At 39.9% G+C, this 19,106-nt stretch overlaps 1 protein-coding gene across 1 annotated transcript in view; it reads right to left on the bottom strand.

Annotated features, from left to right (window-relative positions):
- The window catches only part of LOC118580270 (murinoglobulin-2-like), a 54,590-nt gene that overhangs the window by 25,289 nt on the left and 10,195 nt on the right, over positions 1–19,106 (bottom strand). Inside the window, exons 5-13 of the mRNA XM_036181942.1 lie at positions 18,337–18,357; positions 17,939–18,107; positions 17,471–17,555; positions 16,370–16,478; positions 10,029–10,146; positions 9,764–9,873; positions 8,912–9,073; positions 4,486–4,713; positions 4,240–4,303 (exon numbers count right to left, since the gene is read on the bottom strand). Coding sequence (XP_036037835.1) covers positions 4,240–4,303; positions 4,486–4,713; positions 8,912–9,073; positions 9,764–9,873; positions 10,029–10,146; positions 16,370–16,478; positions 17,471–17,555; positions 17,939–18,107; positions 18,337–18,357 — 1,066 coding nt within the window. The remainder of the gene's footprint in view (positions 1–4,239; positions 4,304–4,485; positions 4,714–8,911; positions 9,074–9,763; positions 9,874–10,028; positions 10,147–16,369; positions 16,479–17,470; positions 17,556–17,938; positions 18,108–18,336; positions 18,358–19,106) is intronic.

The raw sequence follows: 19,106 nt of genomic DNA, 5'->3' as shown, positions 1-19,106 counted from the left end.
TTGTATGCTAATGATCTCAGGAGATTATGGGACACTCACAGCAAGATACTTTCATCCAAGATGTTCACCATGGAAAGTTATATTGGTGATTTATAGTTAATCACATACTAATCTCTTATCTCTATTACATTTTAACATTCCAAACAGCATCTGTTAGATACTCCTGTTATAAAAGTGAGTGAAACAACCTTGACTAATGTTTTATTTATTATTTAGATAAGAGGGAGAAAAATATAGATGATAACCTGGTACTCAGAGAGCTGATATTTAATGATTATCTCAGAGGAGTAAGCTACATTTGAAAACAATAAGCACATCTTTGTAGTCAATAAAATGCTCACAGTATTTACATTTTTTGAGAGAAAATTATGCAATTTTAGAAGTCTCTTAGATTATTTCTGGTGTACCTGAGGTGATTCATAAACCTCAAGATGAGTGCTATGATTCCTGTTTAATGTTTATAGAAGAACTAACTGGATATTTTATTAAGTAGCCAAATAGTTTTTATAATTGACAAGGAAGCCCTTCTTCAGTAAGTTTGTTAAGCATCTAACAAGTACGTACCACTTTTAGAAATCACTTGCAAGACTTCTATGAAACTACATATTTAAATTTATGTTTTTCATGCAGTCAGTACTGTAATGGAGATAAATGGATACTAAATAGTTAAATTATAGAAAATTTATTTGTATGTGGTAAATGATCTTTGGAAAGGAAGATGTGAAGTAGATGAATACTGAGAATACCAGGATCCAGTGGTAACTTGGGGTTTTAATAGGAGCGGGTGGAAGAGGCCCCATTAAGAGAGTGACAGTTGAGCCAAGTAGAATGGAGCATTGTCAACAGGATAGGACAGAGTGATTTCATTCCTTAAGTCACAGCAGCTATTGATTCCTGCCCAAGACCTTTGCAACATCAAGCCCATCAAAATTCCAGCATGGATGGGGAGGGTTTCATGGAGACCCAGTCTTAGCTAAGGAGCTGTTGACAGTTGATGGCTGCTGAGGGGAAGATGAGTCAGATTTCTTCAGGGATGCAGGCCCTGGTAAACTTCCCATGTTTCAGTGGATGGCCCCATATTACATGTACGTATTGTTAGCACTAACTGAACTCAATCAGTTAAAAAAAAAGGATGGGAATTAGGGAAGGGGCCTGGTAGAGGTAGTCAGGGAGGAGTTTGAGGAGATTAATGAGGAGTAGGTATGACTGAAATATTTTGTACATGAAGAAAGAGTGCATCTTCAACCAATGGTGCTGGCATAACTGGATGTTGGCATGTAGAAGAACACAAATAGACCCATATCAGTCATCCTGCATAAAACTCAAGTTCAAGTGAATTAAAGACCTCAACATAAATGCAGTTACACTGAACTTGATAGAAGAGAAAGTGGGAAGTAGCCTTGAACACGTTGGTGTGGGTGGTTGTCTGTGCCATGCCCTGAAGCAGAGGCTCTACTGAGGCAACAGGTAGCTACTAGGTACCTGCTCCTTGGGCTTTCCCTGGATGGTAACCTTAAGACCTGGGATGCACGTACATGTGTGCGCTCTTTTCCCTTTGCTACCTTATGGTCTTGGATCCTGGTGTGGATGAGTGCAGAGCTTCCAAAGAACAGTAATGAACTGTTCTTCACCTTTCCAGGATCCTGCTGTAATCACTATTTCTTGTATTGTGTGTTTCCTGTATCAGGAGTTAACACCTCAACAAATTCCTATAATCATTAAACTATTTTTGTGCATTGGTAGTGATTTAATCACATTAAGGCAATTCCTGAATAGAACACCAGTGAAAGCAGACACTACCATCAATAATTAATAAATTAGACCTCATGAAACTGAAATCTTCTGTAAGACAGGAACATGATCAGTAGGGCAAAACAGCCAGCTATGGAGTGGATAAAGCTTTTCACCAACTCCACATCCAACAAATGGCTGATCTCCAAAATATATAAAGAATTCCAGAAACTAGACATCAAAAAATTAAACAATTGAATTAAAAAATTGCATACAGATCTAAACAGAGAATTCTCAACAGAAGAATCTCAAATGGCCAAGAAACACTTAAACAATTTTTCAACATCCTTAGTCATCAGGGACAGGCAAATCAAAATGACTTTGAGACTCCATCTTATACCTGTAAGAATGGTTACAATCAAAAACACGAATGACATCTTATGCTGGAGAGGATATGGAGTAAGAGGAGGTCATGGCCAAGGGCAGAATCACTCCTCCATTGCTAGTGGGATTGCAAACTTGTACAGCCACTTTGGAAATCAATATGTTTTTTTTTTCTCAGAAAACTGGGAATTGATCTACCTCAGGACCCAGTTATATCACTCTTGGGCATATACCCAAAGGATGCTCAACCATTCTACAAGGACACATGCTCAACTATGTTCATAACAACTTTCTACGTAATACCCAGATCTTGGAAACAACCTAGATGTCCCTCAACTGACAAATAGATAAAGAAAATGTTGTACATTTAAACAGTGGAGTATTACTCAGCTGTTAAAAACAATGACATCAAAAAAATTGAAAGTAAATGGATGAAACAAGAAAAAAATCATCCCGAGTGAGGTAACCCAGACCCAGAATGACAAATATGGCATGTATTCACTCATAAGTGGATATTTACTGTAAAGCATAGGATAACCATGCTATAATGCACAGACATAGAATGGCTAGGTAACAAGGAGGGCCCAAAGGAGGAGGGATACATGGATTTCCCTGGGAAGAGGAAATAGAAAAGATCTTTCAGGTGGACTGGGGCTGGTGAGAATGGGAACTTGAGGGATCATGTTGGAAGGTGGAGATTACTGTAAGAGATGACTGAAAAGGGGACATATTTTAGAGTCAGGTAAAAACCTGATACAAAGAAAATTCCCAGGAATCTACAAGGATGATCCCATTTAAGACTTCTAGCAATAGTTGATATGTATCCTGAACTGGCTTTCTCTTGTAATCAGATTGGTTATTACCCCAATGGTCATCAGAGAGTCTTCATTTAGTAACTGATGTAAACAGATGCAGAGATCCACAACCAAACATTTGGCTGAGCTCAGGGAATCCTGCTCAAGAGAGGGAGGAAGGATTGTAGGAGCCAGAGGGCTTAAGGAAATCACAAGACCACAAACCACAGAACCAACTAATCTGACTCATAGGAACTCACAGAGTCTGGACCAATAACTAGGGATCCTGTGTGGGCCCAACCTAGTCCCTCTACACATATGCGAGAGTTGTATAGTTTGGTTTAGCTGTAAGACTCCTAACAAAAGGAGCATTGACTGTCCCTAATGCTTTGGCTGGCTCTTGGAAACCTATTTCTCATACTGGATTGCCTTGCCCAGCCTTAAGACAGGGAGAGGAACTTAGTCTTACCACAATTTGATGTACATGCTTTTTTAAATAGCCATGTGAGGCCTGTTTAACAGACAGAGGAGGAGTGGATTAGGGAATGGGTTGAGGGAGTGGGAGGAGAGGAGGGAGGAGAAACAGCAGTCAGGATGCAAAATAAATTAAAAAATACATTGTACAAATATATGTAACTTACAAAGAATAAGTAAAATGTCTTTAAAAATAAAAACAAAGGACTGGAGAGATAGCTCAGAAGTTAAGATCACTTGATGCTCTCATAGTGGACCAAGCTTGATTTCCAGCACCCATATCAGGCTGCTCAGAAGTCTATAACCCCAGCTTCAGGGGATCTGATATCATGACTTTGAGGGCACCAACACTGATATGCACATCCTTACACACACACACACACACACACACACACACACACACACACACGCACACACACAATTTAAAAAAAATAAAAATGAATCAAATTGATGTACCTAGAGTGTTTTAAAGACCAAGGATGGAACCCTTCATTTTTTTTTTTTTTGGATGGACACTAAGATAACACATTTTGCCTTGTTGGTGATAATCTGTGTGTGAATGCATAGATTCATCACTTGGAATATTTTGTGTTTTCATGTGTTACATCTTCAAAACAGATAGTTCCTCATGTTGAATGATACCTAGTTTATAAGTCTGAGACTTTTCCATCCTGAAGTTATGGTATGAGTGATAACCTACATTAGATGGCAGAACCTTGACTTCCTGCTGTGGAGAGTGTTTGCCATGACATACAACCATCATGGCATCCTTAGTTGCTCAGTGGTGAGACCTCACTGGTGAGTATATGGGGAACTCAGTTGGAGATGTGTTACTAGGCAGATGGGAAATACTCACATTCTCCTGGTTCCATGTGGTGAGTGTGGCTTCCAGTCTGGATAATTCTGCCCTTGGCCATGACCTACAATAGAAAGTGTTTTCCAAGCTTACATCTATATTTTACAAGGCTTTCTTGTAACTGACCTATCTATTGTTTGAGACCCAGACAGAAATACCCAGCCTAGAACCCAACATGTCAGAAGGAGAGACATGGTCAGGAGATGAATGACTCTTTGTCGTTGTCAACATGGTGGTAGAACTCACCAGGTAATAAAAGATAAGCTCTCCCATCACTCTTAAGATCGGCCCCTGCAGAATGAAATGTGCCCGAACCGTGTGATTCTGACTGCAGAGCCAGACCCCGGCCTCTGTCTCCAGGTGGACGTAGCTCCTGCTGAAGGAGTACACACTGTGAGCCACATGATGTATCTCTGCATGCTCTTCTGCTGTACAAGGGTGATGGATACATGAATTTTCCTCCTTGTGGTAGACCTGGAGAAACAATAAATTTTGTCATTAGTCATCAATACCAAAGCAAAGTGGATATATGAATATAATTTAAAACAATTAAAAATTCCTGTAGTGATATTTTATCTATGCTGAAATGTCATGATATTTGATTGGTTTGTTAATAAATAAAGTTTGCCTGGAAATCAGAGGAAATAGCAAGCCATTTTATGTGAACACAAAGGTCAGGCAGCAGTAACACACGCCCTTAATCCTATCACTTAGCAGAAGGTCTCTGTGTGTTCAAGGACACATTAGGGAACAGAGCCAAGCATGGTGACACATGCCTTTAATCCCAATATAAACCATAGAGACCTGAAGGTCTGTATAGACAGGCAGTGACAACAAAGTGAGGTATCTGTGCTAAGATGGCCAATGAGAGGGAAGAACAGCAAGGCAATAAAGGTGTGGGTAGACAGGAAGTGGCTCACATTTGGAAGCTGCATCATGGTGAGGTAAGGTTGGCTGGTGGCTATTCCTATATCCCTCATCTCTAGGGCTTTCATCCCATATTTGGCTCCTTGTTTTTTTTTTAAATCAATTCTTTAAAAATATTTTCATTTTATAATTAACTTAATTTCACATATCAGCCACAGAATCCCTCATCCTCTCTCCTCCCACCCCCCAGCCCCCCCCCCAAGCTCAGCTCCCATTCCGACCTCCTCCAAGACAATGTCTCCCCTGGGGAGTCAGTCCAGTTTGGTAAACTCAGGCCCTCTGGATAAGTAAGACAGTTGATTAGCTTGAACTGTTTGGCTCAGTGTTTTTTATTTAATAAGATTGCTTAGAAATTTGTCTACAAATACCCACTATACCCCCATTTCCAATGAACAGAAAAGGGAAAATATACTGAAGTTAGACACTTTGGTTAAAAAACAGAGGGAAGAGCCTCTTGGCCTGGTGGTCTCACCGAGGACAGCCACAGGTCTACCCCAGGCCTCTAGACTTGGGGCAGGAAGAAATCAACCATGAGCCTGCTGGGCACCAACCATTATGGTGAGCGAATACAAGGTGGGGAAATAGGAGAGAGAGAGAGAGAGAGAGAGAGAGAGAGAGAGAGAGAGAGAGAGAGAGAGAGGCAGAATGAATCGTGTGCTAGGGAGAGAGGCAGATCTGAAGAGGGCAGTGAGGAACAGGCTGATGTAGATGGCCTGCTTGCCACACAGGGCCTTGGTGTTGTTCCTGCCTGGGCTGCTGCCAAAGGCCATGAACTTGGTCCATGGTCCTGATGCAGCCTTGTGGGTCTGTATTGTTGTCCATGGTGTCTGTTACCACTGAGGGTCCTGAGGATGGGCCAAGCCACCACCTGTGACCATGTTCACAACCAAGGGATGTGCCCCCTGTAGGAGCCATGCCAATCAAAGAGGCCTATGCTACCACCCTGGAGTATTGAGCCAGACTGCTGCTAGGGCCCATGTCTGGGTCTGTAACCCAGCTGTGGCCTGAATCTGAGTGGATGACTATGGTTCCCATTGTCCAGGATGGCTATGCAGAGCCCTACAGTCTGGGTCAACTCCTGAGGCCATGTTAATCTTTGAAGGTCAAGCTGTTGCTGGGGTCCTAAGACTTGGGTGGCCTGTGCTGCCACCCAAGGCCATGGTATCAAACTGTGGGTATGGGGCATATCTAGGTCTGTGACCCTACCAGAGCCTGAGTCTGTGTTGATGTCCATGGCTCCTGTTACCATTGAAGCCTGAGTAGATGCCAGAGGGATTGCCTGCCACCCGGGGACATGCTGGTGTTTGAGGGCTACACTGCCACTGGGGACATGGTGATCTGGGTGATCTGCAATGTCAACTAGGGCTATGGTGACATCTGGGCCAAGAATGCTGTCAAGGACCATGTCTGGGTCAGTGGTGAAACCACAGCTGGGGTCTGTATTGATTTATGTGGCCTGTTATCACCTAAGGCCATTTTAGTGTCCAAGGACTGAGCCTCTGATTTGGCCATGAAGATCTGAGAAACCCTTGCTGCCACCCTGGGCCATGCTGTTGTCTGGACCTGGGCTGCTGCTAAGAGTCTTGTCTGGAACTGTGGCCCTGCTGCAGCCACAGTCCATGGCTCCTGTTATCACTGATAGCAGTGGGGATAGGCTTGCACACAATCGGCCCAGCCCCTCCTCGGCTACACCACTAGGGAGAACTAGCGCTGGCCCTCACTGACTGCAGCACTCAAGAGAAGGAATGGGCCTTGTACCTCCCCAGGGCATACAGTAGAACTGTCCCTGCTGGTGAGGGCGTGGGAGATCTGGTCCTGAAGATGTCAGAGTGGGAGAGCTAGCCTCATGGTCTGTCATGTGGTGGCATGGGGAAGGGAGAGATACCCACCTGCCCCTCTTCACTCACTTCTCACCACCTACTGAGGCAAGAAAAGCTGGTCCTGGGGTCATGAAAGTGGGAGAGCTGATCCTGCCCCTCATCAGAGACAGCATTTGGGTGAGTGGTCCCTGTACCTAGCCCTGGCAGCACACACAAGAGAGATGACCTTGTTGGCGGGGTGCAGAGGTGACCCAGGTCTGTGGATGTGAGATCAGAACAGCCCAACACCCTCCTGCTGAGAGCTGCTAGTAGCAATGGCTTTACCTGAAGCCATGGGTGTATACAGCAGGTAAAAAAACTGTATAAATCAGGTTGACCCACCAGATGCAGTGAATGCTTACAAGGTGTGTGGACTATAGGCTGCATTGTGTGAGTCACTGGGCAAGACTACATCTTCTACACTGATAGGATTTTGTTTTTTGGTGGTTTTTTTTTTGTTTTGTTTTACTTTTACATTTTTAGGTTTTTTTTGGGGGTGGGTATTGCAAGGTCAGAGGGCAGAAGTGAGGGGATTAGGAGATGAGTGGGATTGGGATACATGATGTAACATCCACTAAGAACCTATAAAAAATTTCTTTTAATGAGAAAAGAAATAGAGATAAATTGGTTACTAAAACAGCAAAAAGGGAGTCTGGGGAAAGGAAAGAGAAGCAAGATCAGAAAGAAAGGATGGGAGGCCCAAGGATGAGAAAGAAAGTCAGGGAACAACAGACTAGAAATCTGAAGTGTGTGATGTGAATGGAAAGAAGACTATTGGGGGCAGAAGTGTAAGAGTGGGAGAAGTTCAGGGAGATGGAGAGATAATTGGGGAGGAGGGTCGAGAAAATATGTATAAGAATGACATAGCGAAACCTGTTACTTTCTATGCTAATTAAAATCAAATAAAAACAACAAACTCAGAGGAGGAGGAGGGAGAAAGAAGTGGGGTGGGCAGGAAGGTGAGAAGGAAGGAAAATCTGAAGTAAAACCAGGAAAGTATAAATAAAACTAATTCTCCTGACTTAGGTAGAGATGAATCTTTTCTAAGGCCTTATTTCTAGGATCCACCAGGAATCTGAGGAAAAGAGAGTACAGTGATGTGACTTGTTCCATCTGAGACCCAGTCAAGCAGATCAAGGTCAAGGACAGGCCATCAGAAGAGCAAGGAAGACGGCCATCAGAAGAGCAAGGAAGACAGCCATCAGAAGAGTGAGTCCCAGCCTGAGTTACCAGCTTAGCTAAGACATTTTCAGAAGCACTGCAGGGCTGACTTCAAGTCACTGAGTCTATGTATGTGCTTATGTTGGGTTGGGGGGGGCTGTTAAGCAATGACAGTGTGATCTCAACAGGTAAACCTATCTTCTGACTAGCTGAGTTTCTCCTTACATCAGAGGAACCCTTTCTCTCTCTCTCTCTCTCTCTCTCTCTCTCTCTCTCTCTCTCTCTCTCTCTCTCTGTATGCCTTCCAAAGCAGGAACTAGTATAGCATCAATCATATTCAGTTACACATTAACTGTCTCTTGTTTGATAGGCACAGCATATTTGGATAATGAATTTGAGAATACACAGCACCTCTTCTTGACTGAATTGATAAAAAATATACTTTTAATCATTTTTGCTTGAAGGTCCTGACTTAAAATATATAGAAGACAAACAAAATAAGACAGACTATGAAAATATTGTATTTAAAAGAATGTATTCATAATGTGTGCACTTATTTCTTTAGCCCTTCACTCATACATTTATCAATGATCAAAACCTTTATTTGTTTTTCCCTAAAATAAGAAAGTTTGGCATGGGAATATTTTTTCATGAAGGTACACATTATTGAGTTCAAGCTGTTAGAAAGCTTCACCCCGTGTCTTATGCTCTCATTTCTGACTTACTTTGATAGTGAGGGAAGACCCCTCGATGTTGGTGGTGTTGATGGAGAACTCCGCCAGGCCATGCTGATCAGTGGTAGTAACATTGGTGTAGTCAAGTTCATGTGCTTTGATGAAGACTTGCTCATTTGGCATGGGAGCTCCTTTGATATCCACTAGGCGGACCTAAATTGAACAAGGAAGAAAAGCATAGTGTAGGTATAATGATACCATACAGAATAGAAGAGAAAACCTGTTTCAATGTTATATAATATCACAAAAGATGCACCAACTAATTTGGTATGCAAAAAATTATTTTACAAACATCTAACACTTTAAGATCTATACCAGTAAGACTGGTAGTGCCGTGAAAACCAGAGGCTGAAGGTGTCATAGTCTTAATATGACTCCATAAAAGATTTTGATACTTAGCTGCTATTCACAGGAAACCATCAAATTCCTTGTATGAAGTAAGGGAGGTAGAGGCACTGACACAGTCAAAATAAAACCTAGTTAGGTCCCTGAGGCTAACGGAGAGTGGGGGTTGGTCATGAACATGCTGCATCTCTGGCTTCATTGTGGAAACACAGTGACACTTTGGGGTTTAAGACAGTAAGTAGTTCAAGGACAGTAGTTATAAATAAAATTTTGTTCCATATGCTTTAGGTTTGGGGCTTCTTGATAACTTTTTAAGTTCTCAGTTTAGCTCTGGGAATTTAACTCATGCACTTGAGCATGTGAAGTATGAAGTCTACCACTATGCTAAATTCTTGTATTGCAATGGCTGATGTCAGAGAAGTTTAACACAGAGCAGAATGGCCTAGGTTGTGATATCACAATACAGCCCAACAATCTATGAATTAAAAAATACTTTACTTTCACTATGAATGGAATTCCGCTTTTAAAGTGTGAATCTGCTTTCACAAATATGAGTTTGGTTGTGCTTCTTTCAAATTTAGATGTCCCAGATCCCATGAACTTGAATCCTGAAAAAGAAAACAGAAACAATATTGAAAGTCAAAGACAGAGAAGAATCGCTTGTTTTCTACATCCTGTTTCTGTTCTGTTCAAACCACCATTGACATGAACAGGTGTGAATTTTCACAGCTTCTTTTTCTATATTCTCAGGTTACTCACGTACCTGTCCCTTCTTCTATAATCGTTGCCATCACAAAAAGACGCTGGACTTCATAATATCTTTCCTTTAATTGAAACACAGCGATGTTCGCTTCTTGTGTGGTGCAGCCATTGTTGTCTAGCTGTTATGCAAGACAAAAATAAGGTAATATGGCATACTGTTCAGATTGAACATGGTCAACTCAAAGCCACACATGAGGACTTCTTTGAGAAAAATGAGTGCTTGCCCTATACAGCATGAAATTCTGGTCATAAGCATGGGACTCAACTCACACACTGAGCTGATGTGTGCCATGATCATGAGGCAGTCACAAAGTTGCGTTGGCTTAGTCATCCATCAAAATGATGGTTAAATTTATAGATGCATAAGGATTATTAAGTAAATTCACAATTATAATGTAATCAGTGCCACTAGGACTAATAGAAACCACAGGCTTGGATGTAGCCCATTGGTACATTTCACTAGTAGACATGAAACTGTTGGCTTGATACCAAGTTCCAGTAAATGGATAAAGTGAAATCTATTTCCAGAGTGTAATGGGGGCTTAGGAGCTACCTCTGTGTGGTTCTGTGAATGAGAAAAGTCTTCATAAGAAAGAACTGACATTATTCTGAAATGTGAAAGAGAAGAGTCCCCAGAATCACATTACTTTGTTTTTAATTCAGTTTTACCTTCACAGCTTACTTTACACTGTTTGCCATTCTCTTTTGAGGCTGATGGCTGGCATCGTAGTGTGCATTATTTTATTTAAACTGTGTTGCTCTATCATCTTTGGTTTTCTGGTGTTATTGCATTTTGTTTTGTTTGTTTTATTTATTTTCTGAATGCTAGAGGTGAATGAGCTGTTAAGTGGAAACTGCTTCCTAAGAACTACAAGAGGGTATGACTCCTTACTCTAAATCCCAGAAATCTGAAATTGTGCTGGTGCTAGACAAATAATTTAATTGTCTGGCTTTGGAAATGGCTAGTGACCTCAAAGAGGATTCAGACAAGCAGATGAAGGTATTAATGTTATCAATTCATGACAAGAATAAGAAAGTCAGTAACAGATGACATGGTTAATAAAAGATAAATAGCATGTGAATTAACCAGAACATCAAAAAAATCATAGGAAATAAATAAATAAATACCAACAAATAGACTTAAATATAAAGGATTTTAACTCTCTTAAAAAGAGACATGGGGCAACTAATTAGACTACAAAAATGAAAGGATAGTGTGGTAGATTGAATTTACTTGGCCTCCATAAGCTCATAGGGAGTGGCACTATTGGGAGGTATGGCTTTGTCAAGCCACACCCACTATTGTTGACCACTTCCTGTTGCCTGCACTAGATGTAGAAATCTCAGCTATCTCTCAAGCACTATGTCTGCTTGCATGCTGCCAGGCCCCTCCATGAAGATAATGGGCTGAACCTCTGAACTGTAAGCCACCCAATTAAATGTTTTCCTTTATAGGAGTTGTCATGGTCATGGTGTCTCTTCACAGAAAAAAAAAAACCAAAACCAAACAAACCAAAAACAACCCCTAACTAATGAGATAGGAAAGGATAGTTCAAGAAAATCCAAAGCTGATAAGAAGGACAAGTATCAATATTTATATTTGATAAAATAGCCTTTGTTGAAAGTTAGTTACAGGAAATAAAAACATCACTACCTATTAGTGAATGGAAATAACCAAAAAAAGAATATTGAATAAACATGTCAATGCATCCAATTTCATGAAAGAAATAATACTAATAAAAGGATACATAGGTTCAGATGCAATAATAATGGGTGTCTTAAGTACTACACACTCATTAATTGCCCATCTGGACAAAAAATAATAATTTCCAGAGTGTTATATGAGATTTTCATCTGAATTTAAAATTTCCATCTGTAAGAAGGCTCACTAATACTCAGGATGTGTACAAGGCTAACAAGTCTCAGAAGTTTCTAAAACTGGTAAGATTATAAGGTGACAAATAGGCTAAAAGAATTCATGTTCACCAAAACTAGCCATACAGAGAATACTAGAAACAATACTTTGGACTGAGGAGGAGAAGAAGCACAGTAAGAGGCTACAGAAAGAAAAAAAATAATGTTATAATAATAGAAACATGAGATAGGATTAAATACAAATAGCAACAAAATAATAAAGTGACAGTAACCAACACACACCTTTCAGAGATAACTTTAAATATTAATGGCCTCAACTCTCCAACCAAAAGACACAGGATAGTTGAATGGGTAACAAAATCAGTATTTTTGTTGTTTACAAGAAACTCATTTTATCTTCAAGGATAGGTATAACCTTACAGTGAAAGGATGGAAAAAGTATTCGAAGCAAATGACCAGAAAGCAAGCAGGCATTGATATTCTGATATCTAACACAATTGATTTAAAACCAAAATTAATCAGAAGAGATAAAGAGGAACTCTTTCTTCTTATCAAGAGGACAATTAATTGAGAAGACACTACAATTCTAAACATATATGAACCAAACTCTAGCACACACACCTTCATAAAAAGCATACTACTACACTTCAAGACACAGATGAAACCAATTCAGTAATTATAGAATTATAATTGGTTTCAAAACCCTAATTTCTCCAATAGAGCTTCTGGACAGTATCATCAGAATTAAATGACATCATACATTAAATGAAGCTAATATATATCTTTAGAATACTCCACCTAAATACCAAAGAATATTTATTCTTTGAATTAACAAATGGAAATTTCTCTGAAATAGACAAAATATTGGGACACAAAACAAATCTGAACAAATATAATTGATGAAAATTGAAATAACCTAGTGTGTCCTATCTGACCACAATGCAATAATACTTAGAATCAACAACAAAAGAATTTCTAGAAATTACACAAAGTCATGGAAATTAAACAGCCCAATACTGAATAATTAATGAATCAAATAACAAATCAAGAAAGGAAAAAATTATAAACCCTGATATTAAGTGAAAATGAAAACACATCACAACAAAACCTCTGGAATCCATTCAGAGCAGTCCCAAGAGGGACATTTATAAGTCTGAGTATTGATATAAGAAAGAAAAGAAATAACACAAATAAATGACTCAATGACACAAGTCAAGGATTTGGAAAAAGAAAAATCAAGTCAAACTCAATATTAGTAATGGGAAGAAATAATAAAGACTGGAACAGAAATGAGTGGAACAGAAATAAAGAATACAAAGAATCAATGAGTCCAAGAGATGGTTATTTAAGAAGATAAGATCAACAGATCTTTGGCACAATTCACCAAAGAAAGAAAGAAATTACCCAAATTGAGTGAATCAGAAATTTACGATGAAACATTACACAGACATTAAAGTAATTTGTGATATTATAAATAAATACTTTAAAAACCTATACTGCATTAATTATTTAGCAAACCTAAAACACATAGACAAATTTCTACATTCATCCAAACACAAATGTTAAACCAACAAGAAATGGACAACTTCAACAGTCACATAGACTCTAGAGGGCAAAGCCACCATCATCATTTTCCTAAACCAATATAGTTCCTTATTATAATCCAAAGACTTATCCTTACAGATAAGCATAGATCTCACCACCCATCAAATAATCTTATTTTTCAATATATAGTGCCCATATAGAGATTCACAACTTACCCACTTGCAGAGAATAAATGTCTATGATGTGCTCAACCCCACCTGACATATCTCCAACATAACCACTGTGTCAAAGGACCAGGAAAAATCATGGAACAAAGATCAGAAAGATTATAAAGGACCAGAATGCCTCTTGAAAAATAGTGCTATCCAGATACAACAGGGAAAACACATGCATAAAAATCTCAAGAATGTGACTTCCTAAACAAGACTTACATAATGGTAACACCAGTTAACACACCATGTGGAGGATGGGGTAATTTCATAAAGCCCCATTCCAAGATTAAGAGCTACAGGTGATCAATGGCTGCTGAGAGAGAAAACCATTCTTCTCCAAGGAGTCTGTTGTTAGGTTATTTAATCCAGCATGTTCATCGTTATGTACATGTTCATAGCAGCAATACTAAATGGACTCAACAGGTTGATTATGCACACACACTCACACACACACACACACACTCATACACAATTAATTTAAAGTATAACAATAATAGTTCCAGAATAAGAGGTCATGAATTTCAGAAAGAGTTGAGGGAGACATGGGAGGCGTTGGAGAGGAGGAAAGAGAGGCATAAATGACAACCACATTTACCATGAAATGCTCAAAAATATTTAAAAGTTAAGAAAAATGTATATAAAAATGTAAAATATGTAAAACCAATAAAACGAACTCATTCCATGGCTAATGATGTGATTTGAAGAAACAGTTTGCAAAAGCAATACAAACCTCTCAAAATACATGAAAAATAAATTTAACATCCTTAGATACTGGAAAATGCAACCCTGAAACTAGAGTTCTTTCTCACCATAGACAGAGTGGCTACTGTAAAGAAAGCAAAAATCAGTGCTGGTGAGGTTGTGAGGAGAAGACCCTCATTGTGGGAGTCTCTGTAAACACCAGGACCACCAGAGTAACAAACTGTGTGAGGCAAAAGAAAAAATCCAGTTTAACATGACTCAGTAGTCCCTGTTGGCTCAAACTGCTAGAGCCTGATACTGGACAGTTTATTATAGACATATTTAAACACAGTACAAATTTGGAAAAAAGTTTCCCAATGAAATCAACTAAATCCCATGTACAAACAAGAAAGCTTGAAACATGTTTACAATGAAACTCTTTACAAAGTACATGGGACCTCTTCCATAAAGATGGGTTCTATCGACTGAAAAAGAATGCTCAAGATAAGGGTCTGGGGAGAGTGAAGGAGGTAAACATAAAAGTCTGTGGAGTCAAGTGTGACCTGCCCTACAGGTGACACAGAGGTCACCTAGGCTCTGCTCATTTCTTAAGTATGTGTGACATCTCCCATTAAGATGGGTTCTATTGAAAAACACTGCTCAGCTAAGGGTCTGTGGAAAATGAGTGATATAAACGTAAGAGTCTGTGGGAGTGAGGAGTGGCCTGGCCCTACAGATAGCCCAGAGGTCACCTGGGTGTTCTAAAGTACTGTGACATCACCCATAAGGGAGGGTTCTATAGACTGAGAAATAAGACTCAAGATAAGGATCTAGAAAGGAAGAGTCTCGCATAAATGTAGTAGTCTGGCAGATTCAGGTGTGTCCTGGCCATACAGATAACACAGATCACCAGAATGTTAACTACATCCATTCCCAGCTTTCTGGGTGGAAAACTGGTATACACCTCCTCCACTGAGGAGACAACCCTGCATGTTCTAACATTCCTGGTTTCCCTAATGCTTATCTATGAGCACAAGGACCTTGTATTCTCTACACCTCAGGCACTGGGTGAACCTACAACCTAGTACAGCCACTGCCATGTTGGTATAAATGCTCCTCATAGATTACAAGGTCAAAGTACCATATGATCATCTGTCAGGAATACATAAAAGGAATCTGTGTCAGTACACCAAGACATGTGTCCACAGGCATGCTGGTCATTTATGGGACTCACAATCTAATGAGCCCATCAACTGATGAATGGATAATCAAAATTGAGTCAGAGAATGTTATGGGCATGGAGAGTGTCACCTTTCATAAGAATGCCAGACTCAGACACACATCAGGGCACGGTTTCTGTCATGTGTAAGGGTAAAACAGAAACATTGCCAAGTAGATGTTGTTCCATTTGGGAAGAGGAAGGGCCTGGCAGGAGAATGGATAGAGAGAATAGGGCAGGTAGTGGAGGAGACAATCAAGACATGATACGTGTGTGTGAGTACACTGTAAAGACGCCTGTTGTTTTGTGCAATTTACTCCCATTCTCTATGAGCCAATTATGTTTCAAAGACTAGTCTATAAGTCACAAAAGTAGTGAGTGATATATAGGAAGAGCAGGACAAAGGAATGAGGACCCAAGAGAGCAGATGTGGCAATGGGACTAGGAAATATGGTTAAAATACATGATACCCATGTATGAAAATATCATAAAACTATTACTTTGTACTATGAATATATAATAAAATTAAATTTAGTGGCCAAATTTGGCTGTAAACTTGTTGAAATATTCCTTTAATAACAGTAGGTCCCAGGACTATCACTTTTGTTAGTGTGTGTGGCGGGCCATGCTGGGGATTGTACACATGCCTGGCTTGTGTTCCACCACAGAGCTACACCACACAGACCCAAAGTCCCAGAACATCCTCTTTTCAGTACCTGGGTGTGCATTTCCTCTCAGCTTTGCTATCTGTATTTCTGTGATAGTTAACCCTCAATATTAAAAATGGGATTTTGAGCAGTTTTTACTCACCTGGTAACTGACTGGTATGCATGCACCCTCTCCCTTTCCACTAGAATCCTGGTAGTCACAGCATATGTGCATCTTTACCTGTCCTGGTAAAGGCTTCCCATAGGTATAGCTGTTACAAGACAAATTCAGAAAGTCCAAGGGTCATCCTAAAGCAGAGACCCACAGTCGTCCCACCCATAGTCCACACTGTCAATCTGTAATAGTAGATTAGCTCTGTGTATTTTCACAATGACAGCAAATAGGGCCCATTACCATTGCTTGGCATGTTCTCACTAGGTATACTAATAATTTAGCCATATTAAGAACCATCGGAAGACAATATTTTCTCCTCTTCATAGTTCTGAAATGATTAAGTGACCCAATCTGAATCCTCAGTTACTAAATGATGGGGCTTGATGAATGGAGACCATGGTGAAAAGACTCAGGACTATTCTAACTGACCTACTCAGTCTTTTGCCTTCTTCCTATTCATTTTCTCTTGAGCATGTTTATTTTAATGACAAGCATATGTGAGCTAAGGTGTGTCTCTTCAGTTTGATTCAGGCACATTTGCAAATTCCTTCTAGCACGATTTGACCTACTGCAGTTCCAGACTTTAATAGCAACTTAGTTGCTGTGACACAGGATCCACATTTATCCAGTACAGAAATGCAAACAGAGAAGTGAGATGTTTAAAAGTTAAACTTAGGCAGCAGTGGCTGGAACAACAGCCAGACTGGGAGCCCTTGTTTCTCTGTTCTTTCTGTCAACCCATAACAGGTCAGCAGAATGCTGTGTTTAGTGCCTGTGTTCTCTTCTCATGGGTCAGGGGATCTTTGTAGGTTCCTTCCTTTTCCCAAAGGCAGGAACTCTCTACTGCCTCATACAATTGATTTATCACTGGTGTCATCAGGATGAAGATCATCAACACAGGCAATGAATGATCAATCAGTAATGGATGCAGAGCAATGGGGACGTGAGGAAAAAATGGGCACCATAGGGGAACATTCTAGGAGGAAGGACAACCTTAGCATTAGATATTCTACAATGACATGTTATCCCAGGTAGCTTTTGTGTCCAAGTACATTCTGAAGGATAGAAGATTAAACACAGGTAACTCACACTCCACACACAGTCACATTTATTTTTTCATCTTGCACAGTGATGACCTTTGGGACCTTTACTTGAACTTCAAACCTGGGAAGCACTATTGGGAGAGAGAGAGGAGAAATTTAGGTGGAAAATTACTTTTCTAGTTGTCTAAACAATCAGCCTCTGCCAAGAAATGGTGACTTCACATTAGTAAGGTTACCTCCCTCCCTCCAGTAATGTTAGAATGTTGAGTGGTGATAGATTGTATCAGAATATAAAAACCACAGAGTTATCTACTTAAATAAGAAAACCCAAATAATTTACTTGTGAAAATCCCAGAAATTTCTGACAGTTCCAGGTTGCTAGGTGGATAGCCATAGTTAGAGTCAGATGAATCCTAGCCTTTCCATTGAACTCAACATGTTCAAAACAGTTTTTCCTATGATAACCAGAAACTTACAAGATCTACTTTCCCTTTTCAATCTTCCCAAGCCATACCGAATTCCTCCACGGTGAAGGAGTGCTCTGTCTTCAGTCCTGATTTTTTCACTATCACTATCTTGTAGAGGCCCCGAATAGGCTCTGATGACAGGCTGAAGGACAGCTGCTTTAGCCCATGCTCTGTGTTAATATCCCGCCACTGCATAATTCGATTCGTCTTTGGATCCTGTGAGACAGGTTGAAAATTTTGTAAGTAAATAGAGTTTTAATTACATCAACACATCTAAGACCACGTGTTCATGATGGAAACATTAGGGTAGGGAATGTGATATAATGAAGCAACTATCCACAATGGTGGAAGGCTGCTGACCCACAGTCCTGCTACAACATTCCAACATCAAGTTGCTTTCAGCAGATTGATTTCTCTCTGAACATGAAACAGTTAAGTTTCTTACCTCAATGTAAGCCAGAGGAAACTGGAATGAAAGAGAAAACAGTGTTAGTTTAGAACAGTGGTTCTCAACCTGGGGGTCATGATCACTTTGGCAAAGCTTTATCTCCAACAGTATTTACATGATGATTCATAACAATAACAAAATTGTAGTTATGAAATAATAATGAAAATAATTTATGGGGATGCATCCTGAGCCTTTACAGTATGGAGATTACAGAATTTATTGTTCAAATCAGGAATATTTTTAGTGTGAAATAGGGTTACAAGTTTTAAATATATCCAGCCAAAATGTTTAACTTGGGGTAGTCCTGGGAAGCTATATATATATCCCCAGTCTACCCAAGGCACTGCTTCCCATTCCTCATCTAATGAGATACAAAGGCATTAGCACATGAACTCAATCTACACCTCCTGAATGTAGTTCAACAGAGCAAGCCACTGTCTAACCAGTGCCCAGAAATGCAAAGAAAGAAAGGAATCAACAGCTGCTTTGCTCTAAGAGCTGCCGCTGACTAAGGCGAGGGCTGCATGTTCAGAGGTTTTACAGGCAAAGTGTTTCTGATCCAGCAGATGAGGAATACAGTAAAGACAGACAGTGACAAGGTCATTTAAGGTTCTGTAATAACTGAGCTGTCTGAAGAGGCGAATTTCCTTCAGGTTGAGGAAAACATAACAATTTCCAGCAGTGGAAGAGAGAGCAAGCAGTGTAAGTTGTAAGGGAATTTTAGTGAGATTGAACTTGTTTCTGAAAGTCTAGAAAAATAAATCATG

This window comes from Onychomys torridus, chromosome 3, assembly GCF_903995425.1.
Source record: "Onychomys torridus chromosome 3, mOncTor1.1, whole genome shotgun sequence".
NCBI classification, from domain to species: Eukaryota; Metazoa; Chordata; class Mammalia; order Rodentia; family Cricetidae; genus Onychomys; species Onychomys torridus.
This window is presented reverse-complemented; position numbering and strand designations above follow the sequence as displayed.